We start from the raw sequence: 9,290 nt of genomic DNA on the forward strand, positions 1-9,290 counted from the left end.
CTGGTGGCAGCACTTCGTCTGGCAATTCTGGTGATAAGGGCAAAAAGAAGATGCGTTGCCATTATTGTAAAGCCAATGATCACTTGATCAAGTCGTGTCCTAAGTTGAAGGCCAAAGAGGCTAAGAAGAAAGAGGGTGGTTCCACTGCAAATGCTGGTTCCACTACAAAGGCAGCCATTGTTGAGTCTTCTGTGAAAGGAGATTGTGATGCTGATGTTGATGCAGAATGGGCTTTTAGCGCAGAGTGCACTTACAATCCTGCTGTCCATGATGCATGCTTGTCAGTTGCTGCAGATTCACATGTGTGGTATTTCGACAGTGGTGCTACAAAGCACATTACCTCACATCGTGAATTGTTTACCTCTCTCGAGTCTGTCCCTCATGGAAATTCAGTCACTTGTGCCAACAACGCCTCTTATCCAATTGAGGGAGTTGGAAAGATTGTGCTCACTACTGCTAATGGAAGTTCCTTCACACTTGTTGATGCACTTTATGTACCTGGGATCAAGAAGAATCTCTTGTCTGTATCCGCACTTGCTAGACTTGGACTTGTAGTCAAATTTGTGGATGACAGATGTATAGTTCATGATCTCAATTTTGGTGATGAAATTGTTGCATCTGGGCTTTTGTGCCGTGGGCTGTATAAGCTCACTTTGTATGACAAGTGTGGACAAAATTTTGCAAATGTTGTTGCAGATTCAAGGGCTATTTCAGATGCAAAACTTTGGCATGCACGTTTTGGTCATCTAAATTTTGCCAGTTTGCTGCGTTTGCAGAAATCTGATATGGTTGCTTCTTTGCCGCCTCTTGAAGCACCTGTCAAACATGTTTGTGAAGGCTATATTCTGGGTAAAATGCAGCGTTCTAACTTTCCAAAGGATGGTTTAGGTAGGGCCACATGCAGGTTGCAGCTTGTGCATAGTGATGTTTGTGGGCCCATGCAAACTCCGTCCTTGGGAAATTACCTGTACTTCGTGACTTTCATTGATGATTACTCCAGGCATGCATGGGTATTTCCGCTTAAAGCGAAGTCCGAAGTTTTTATGTGCTTCAAACAATTTTTGGCTATGGCTGAAAATGTCTCAAAATGTACTATGGGCACCCTCCGTTCCGATGGAGGGGGGGAGTATATGTCTCATGAATTTAATGCATTTTTGGCTAGTCGTGCGATAAAACACCAATGTACAGTGCCTTATACACCTCAGCAAAATGGTGTTGCTGAGAGGAAAAACAGGTCACTAACGGAAATGGCATGATGTATGGTCAAAAGTCAAGCTTTGCTGCATTCTTTTTGGCTTGAGGCCATCACGTGTGCCACTTATGTACTTAACAGGTGTCCTACGAAAGCTTTGCAGTCTATTACTCCATATGAAGCATGGCATGATAGAAAGCCTTCTATTGAGCACATACGTGTTTTTGGCTGTTTGGCATATGCTTTGGTGCCACAGGTGCAGCGCAGAAAATTGGATGATAAGGCTGTCAAATGTATTTTTGTTGGTTATAGTGCTGAAAGCAAAGGTTACAGGTTGTATCATCCGCAAACAAAACTTATTCTAGTTTCACGGGATGTAGTGTTTGTGGAAGATTCTGTTCAGCCCTTGCTGTCATGTACTAGAGACAGTAATGTAAGCTCACAGGACATTTATGACACTTTGTTGCCTCTTTTCAGTGGTGGAAATACGAATGTAAGTTCCAATGAGGCAAATGTACAGCCTATGGGGGTTTCTGAAAATGTTTTAGAACAACCTATTACTGATGCAGATGTACATGATGTACTTGATGAGGAAAGGGCTGAAAATGAGCAGGCTAGAGGTATGCCAAAATGGCTGGTGCACACTTTGCGTGACAGTAAATTGGATGCACCTTTGTCTAGACATACTCGTTCAGGCTCTCACCATGCATCTTATGCATCAGATTGTTATGCTTTGGCTGTGTCTAGTTTACATGATGTTGAGGAGCCTCTGTCTTTTGATGAAGCACAAAATTCAGAAAATTGGATTGCTGCAATGCAATCAGAATATGATGCACTTATAGAGAATGACACATGGACTTTATGTGATTTGCCTCCTGGCAAAAAGGCCATTGGTACGAAGTGGGTTTACAAGTTGAAACGCAAGCCGGATGGTGAGATCGATCGCCATAAGGCTCGACTTGTTGCAAAGGGTTATGCACAACAAAAAGGCATAGATTATGAAGAGACTTTTGCTCCCACTTGTCGTATGACTACTGTGCGTTTTCTATGTGCATTGGCAGCTCATTTTGGTTGGGATGTACATCAATCAGACATTGTTACTGCTTTCTTGAATGGTGACATATTTGAGGAAGTTTATGTAACGCAGCCTCGCGGTTTTGTCATAAAAGGACAAGAGGACAAAGTGTGCAGATGTAAGAAGGCTTTGTATGGGTTGAAGCAATCTCCTCGTGCTTGGTATGAGAAATCTGACACTCATTTGGTTAAACGAGGCTTTCGTAACAGTCCAACAGAAAGCACATTGTATGTAAAGCGTGAGGATGATGTATTTCTCATTGTGGTTCTTTATGTTGATGATTTGCTGATCACTGGACAAAATGAGAGACATATTGCTGAATTTAAGGCTGATTTGAATGCTACTTTTAAGATGAAAGATTTGGGGTTGTTGCATCATTACTTGGGTATACAGTTTAAGCAGTGTGATGGTGGTATTGCCTTGTGTCAGAAAAGTTACATAGAGACATTGCTATGTAAGTTTGGACTTGAGGATTGCAAACCTATTGCCACTCCCGTGGAAATAGGTTTGAAGTTGAGTCTACATGATGCTGGCGATCCTGCTGATGTCACTCTTTACCAAACTGTTGTTGGCTGCCTCATTTATGTATGCAACACGAGGCCAGATATTCAGTTTGCAGTCTCACAGGTCAGCAGATTTATGCATAGCCCAGGGTCTAAGCATTGGCCGGCTGTCAAGAGGATTTTCCGCTACCTTAGTGGCACTTTACATCTTGGCTTGTTTTATCCCAAGGGGGGATCATTGCCACCAGACTTACATGCTTTTTCGGACTCAGATTGGGCTGGTTGTTTTGACACGCGAGTGTCCACAAGTGGTTTTTGTTTCATGCTTGGCAGTTCATGTATATCATGGTTGAGCAAGAAGCAACCTACTGTGGCCACTTCGAGTTGTGAGGCTGAGTACAGGGCAGTCTTCACAGCTACGGTTGAGTGTGTATGGCTCAGACGCCTTATGGCTGACTTGGGTGTTGGACAGGACACTGCCAACACTATCTACACTGACAGTCAGAGCGCATTGGCAGTTGCGAGGAACCCAGTTTTTCATGCTCGCACAAAGCACATTGAGGTGCATTACCACTATGTCAGGGAGAGGCTCTCAACAGGAGAGATCAGCTTGGCTTATGTGCCAACACAGGACAACCTTGCAGATCTTTTCACAAAGGCATTGTCTCGTGAGAAGCTTGAAGCTTTCCGCAAAGCTTTGGGCTTACTCCCCTTTGTGGATTGATCCTGTCCTCAGGGCATGGCACTTCCCTTTATTCATGTGCCAGCTCTTGTTCACCGCATCACTCCAGGGGGGATTTGTTACCATATACATGTGGTAGTGATGTGTGTGAACACACTAGGACCGCCAGGGCATTTTTTCCCTCTTTAGGAGGTTTTTTCCCCCGTGCATTGTATATACGCCCATCACTCTAGGGCTATCTATCTTTCCATTGCACACTAAGTAACACACTCTCTATTGTGTGCCTTGAGCTTCCTTCGTCTTCTCCAAGCTATGTGTGTTTCTCTGCAACCCTAATTCCAACAATTATGGTTATGATTTTCAAATCGTGGTACAGTTCCTGCTTGAAAACGTTCATAATGTTATACTTGCGGTTTTCAAGTCATGTTTTAGTTATGGTTAGAAAACCTTCATGTCGATGTGCCTATGGTTTGGGAGTCGAGGTTATGGTTATATTTTTGAAAACTTGTCATGTTTAAGCTTTTTATTTTTGGTTTTGTTATACTTACATTTTAAATCATTTGTATTGAATGTACCTCTCGCTCTTCAGCGTCAAACTTTAGGTGGAGTGCGGTTGCTTTTGCACTCTTCCTTTAGGAAGAGAGGGTTGGTTCCTGGTGTTATAGTACATGTAGCATCAGTTCCCAGCCCTCTCTGCCCAGAAACAATTTTCTAGGTTTTGGTGCCAGTACAGGTGTCAGAATAGTCTAGATCTGGTATATCCCTTGCAATAGGCGTCGATATGCACACTATTATCAGCATTGGAATGATAAAAAAAATTGGCGCTTATTTCAACGGGTATACCTATGCTCATTGCACCATTTATTCGGATGATAAGTATACTAGCGTTCTCATACCAACAATACGATAACAACGTTGATATCGACGCTTATACAGGGCTTTTTATTCTTAAAACAAACTTATTGTTGTCGATACACGTGTCGATATTCATGCGACGTGTTGTAGTGCAACCAAAAAATTCCTTGATGTTGTAGCCATTTCAAATGCCTCAGTAGTGTCCTTAGGGTTGCAAACTTCACCTTCATGTTACTCTAGTATAAAAACACGAGGAAACAAAGGTCCTTCATCCTCTACAACCCGAGTTGACTTGGTTCACGGATTAAGAGACCAGTAGCAAGTCCTCTAATGGTGGTTGTGGCCCTGCATTATGGGACAACAACATCATTAAGAGATTAGAGCTCATTGAGTAGCAAACATACAATCTAGAGTAAAACCTGCACGCTGCAACGTGGCCTTTGCAGGTCTCTCTCTCTCTCTCTCTCTCTCTCTGTGTGTGTGTGTGTGTGTGTGTGTGTGTGTGTGTGTGTGTGTGTGCATATTATATTGTTGTGCATAATCACAAAAAGTTAATAGATGGCACAAATACCTATTATACAAGCCTTCATATGAACCATTGTTGTCTCTTTCTACCATGACAAAATCCATGCAGTCAAGAATGCATGAGGACTCAGGAGAGGATGGCTCAGGAATCAGCATGCTTGAGAGAGAGGAGTCACTAGTGCCTGGGCCTTGCTCCATGCACATGAGATAATCACCAGCAAGCAAGCAGCTCGAGCATCCTCGAAGAAGACGACTCAAGGAGTCAAAAAGCAGGAGTGAGTGGCAAGTGCACTGCGAGCCTGCGAGTCACGACTCACCACTCACGAACCTCAATGGTTGGCCGAAAAATTAAAATGCAAAATCATGAGACGCATTATTGATTAATGCTCCAGCCTCCAGGGACCTGTAATCAGTAATAAGTGAGAACACCTATACGCATACTACTAAATAGACTATACCACAAGTTCACATTATGCATGCATATGTGTGTGTGTGTGTGTGTGTGTGTGCGCGCGCGCGCGTGTGTCACCTTACTCCTTATACTTGCGCTTAGCCCAATACAAAAGCTTCATGGTGAAGCCTTTATGGACCATCCTAAGCTTCATTTGATGCCTAAGATGCCAATGACGCCCAAAATGGCCTCCAAATTAAGGCCGGGGCTCCTCGTCATTATATGGCACTGCTCTAAGCCAGAGGGGATCTAGGGCCCAAATTTGGGGCGCGAGACGGCTTTAATCTCCGCCGTCATATCACAAAGTGAACTAGGGGTGAACTGAGGGTGAACTAAGGACGGGTAAGCTAGGGGTGGGTGAACTAGGGGTGGAACTAGGGGCGCTTAAACTAGGGTATGATCATGTGTCATGCCAACATGGACAACGACACGCGCTAACGTGGTGGTAGGGCATTCATGTTGCAACCGAAACGTCCCAGGTTCGACCCACACCTCGCAAGGCACATGAACTAGGGGTGAACTATGGGGGTGAACTAGGAGTGAACTTGGGATGCATTTTTGCCCCTAGTTCACTCTCAGTTCACCCCCTAGTTCACTTTGTGATCCGACGGCAGAGATTAAAACCGTCTTGCGCCCCCAAATTTGGGCCCTAGATCCCCCCTGGCCAGAGCCGTGCCATATAGTGACGAGGGCCGAGGCTCGGGCCGGGGCCGGGCTGAGTGGCAGTGCTGTGGGTCCTTGAGGGACGTGATTTGGAATGGGGCAACAAGGTGATATGAGATATCTTTGTGGGCTATATTGTACTTGCAAACTTCAAAGGTGCAGCCTGTAATAGGGAGTAAGCAATGACGTGAGGCCTCGCCTCAAAGGTACTGTTGTATGCACACACTGAAATGATGTGGGTTTGCTTTTGAGCTTGCGATGAAAGAGGGATGGTGGAGCTCTGAATCCTGATGCGACTGCGACCACTAAAAAAAGAGAATTGCCTCGTGGAAAAAATGGATAGTCGATTGCTTTTCGATCACCTCCCTAGGGCCTAGGCAAAGACTCTCAATTTCCAAATCATGTAGAGTCTCAGCTGCTGTGATGCATGGTACGTACGACGTGGAGCCCACAATGAAGCTGCGCACATTTAAAATCAGATGGCTGTGCCCGAATCCTTTCAAGTTTCATCGCTATCTCACGCTCTCTTCTCACAACAAGCTAGACTCCAAGTGAGCAAAATGGGTTCTGGAAGCCGTCTGGCTCTGCTGGTGCAGCACTCCTTCCGCAGGATCAGCAGCACAAGCACTGCTAACCCTCTGCCGCCGCAGCAGGAGAAACTCTACTCAGGCGCAGCAATAGGGACATGCAGCTTTGAGGCCGATCTGGCCGCACGGGCGCAGCAGCTGCAGCTGCAGACCGGCGGCGGCAGCGCCCATCTCAACTGGCTGATCGACGCCTCTGCCTGCACGCTCTCCACCCACTCCTCCCTTGCCTCGCTCCTTATCCATACCCCCTCATCTACACAGGAACATCCTTCTCCAGATCCCTATGCACAGCTCAACTCACAGTTAGCAGCTATACCTCGAGAGCGCGCAGACGAGGTGCTGAGCTTTCTCGACGTCTGCATCTCCCTCCAGCACATGGCTGAGGACGCTGAGCGCCAGCTAGGCCGGCTGCAGCGGGCGCTGCACATCGCGGGGCAGGCCCTGCGGATGCCTCACATGACACGCGCCAAGATACAGGCAGCCGCCCATCGGCTCAGATCGGCCTGCCATCAGCTGGACGTCAATGCCAGCAAGCATTCCAGGGACGCAGCGCACGCTGCCCTCAACCGATCAGTGCACGCAGCAGCCCCTGCATTAAGCACTTCAGATCTGGCCGCCTTGGACGGCACCCTGCTCATCTCCTTGCTGGTACTTACTTCCACCCTCTCCACCTTCTCTGCTCCCACCAGCTCTGCCATGCGCAGCACGTGCAAGCTGATCGCCCGATACTGCAGCAGGGTCCGCTCAAGGGCGACAGTAGGACCACCCTTGTGGGCAGCCCCTCTGCAGCGGCTGCAGCGCGATCTCAGGCGGGAGGAGATGGGTGCTGTCTTCCTGGAGCTGCAAGGCCTTCACTCTTCCTCGGCCTCCCTCCTCGCCTCCATGACGGCTGATCAGCTAGACAGCAGTGAGGGCGTGCAGGTGTTGCAGATGAGGCAGGGCGTGGATAGCCTGCGTAAGAGGGCGCAAGAAGCCCAAGCGTGTTTGTCCACGCTTCGCTCTCACCTGGCCTCCCTCTTTCAGGCGCTTCTCTCGCTCCGCCTCGCCCTCCTAGATCACTGATCATCAAGGAGCCAGCAGCCCCCAATTTTGCCCGCTAGCTCACCTGCACCATGAGCTACAGCCCGCTACACTCATGTACACCAGAGTAGGCACTTTCCTCTTCTAATTGAATATAATTGAGGCTTGCACAAAATATTTCACGTGTCAAAAGCAACATTAATATACTTTAGCCTGTCTCGCTGTCAACACTGCTAACAAAAAAAAGCCATCTTTAAAACCTCGTTCTGCAAGTTGAATTAGCTTCAGGCCTTAAATTTGGAGGCCATTTTGGGTGTCATTGGCATTTTAGGCATCAAATGAAGACTAGAATGGTTCACAAAGGCTTCACCGTGAAACTTCTTTATTAGAGGCAAGGTGTCATTAGACTCCCAAGTATAAGGAGTAGGGTGTCATATATATATATATATATATATATATATATATATATATATATATATATATATATATATATAATGTGTTGTAACTTCTATACACACACACACACACACAAAGTTATATATATATATATATAATGTGTTGTAACTTGTGTATTCTTATTATCTCAAAGTTAGATACTTCAAAATACTATGCAATTTTGAATATGAGCTCTCTCATGTTTCAAATGTTTATTATGAATGCATGCATGTGTAGAGGTGTCATTTCTTATATTGTAGTGACATAGTATCGTACAATGTTAAGCTTCATTTGAACTGCACAACTCAAAAATCGATTGACGCCCAACTTTTATACACTGAGTGTAATTTGAAGCTCAATAAATGTAGACTAGGAGTCGTATATATTTAACCAAAATCTAAGGGAGGGAGTCAACTTTAAGGCCTGACTAGCTTACTGGCAGCCAAAGAATATTTATGCAAGTAGAGAACAGGAAATCTATTAAAGAAAAGAGAAAGAAATACAACTTTGCCTCGCAGGTGGGGACAGAGGCATCCCTCTCATCCCTTCAAAAGGAAAAAAAGCTAGAGTTGTAGGCAGGCAAAATCCATCTATGATTTCTTTGGATAACATGCAGGGGGCCATTGGCAACATCTTGCATCTGATCAATACAAGAGAGACAGTAACTTTGTTTAATTGTATGACAAAGGGATTGGAGTTGTCCTCCATTTTTGCTTGAAGATTGTTTCTATCCTCAGAGATGGCTAGCAAGCCCACAGGTAAGCCATTCTCCACATATTCCATAGTGGAATATCCATCCTGACCTTTGAACCCATTGTTTAGAGCACCAATTGAGGCTCCACTTCTTGTTTAACTTCCTTCTCAGCTACTCATCAAATTTCAATATGCAGGTGAACTTCTTGTAGGCCTTCCAAGCGTATTGTTGTAGAGAGGTTTTTTTTATGTGCTTGAAATTTAAACTAGTTTGTAGAAGCATCAGGTCATCCACCCTGCAAATAATTTCTTCAAAGACAACTAGAAGAAATATTGTTCAAAGGTTAGAAATCTGGATAGGGGTTAGTCATGTTACATTTCTCTATAGATCCCCCCAGGTTCTAATCCCTGCTTTGAAACACTTGTGAGCTTTGATTGTCAGAATTTTACCAAGCTTTTTGGCAACCCACCCCAACCAAATAGAATCCTCGGTTAACATAAGGCAGTTAGACAAAATAGACTTGGGTAAGTGCAAAACCTCTCTGATGTTGAACCAAGAATTCCACACTCTAATAATAAGTTGGAAGCCTACGGGTTTGAATTTCCATC

General features: G+C 45.3%; 1 protein-coding gene across 1 annotated transcript; it reads left to right on the forward strand.

Moving 5' to 3' along the window:
* Nucleotides 1-6,392: 6,392 nt before the first annotated feature.
* Nucleotides 6,393-7,728, forward strand: LOC147422768 (uncharacterized). The gene has a single exon (XM_086502864.1). It carries the CDS (start codon nt 6,426-6,428, stop codon nt 7,593-7,595), a length of 1,170 nt encoding a protein of 389 aa, XP_086358990.1. The 5' UTR covers nt 6,393-6,425; the 3' UTR covers nt 7,596-7,728.
* The last annotated feature ends 1,562 nt before the right edge of the window (nt 7,729-9,290 follow it).

This window comes from Adiantum capillus-veneris, chromosome 27 (genome assembly GCF_014529385.1).
Source record: "Adiantum capillus-veneris isolate H3 chromosome 27, ASM1452938v2, whole genome shotgun sequence".
Taxonomy (NCBI): Eukaryota; Viridiplantae; Streptophyta; class Polypodiopsida; order Polypodiales; family Pteridaceae; genus Adiantum; species Adiantum capillus-veneris.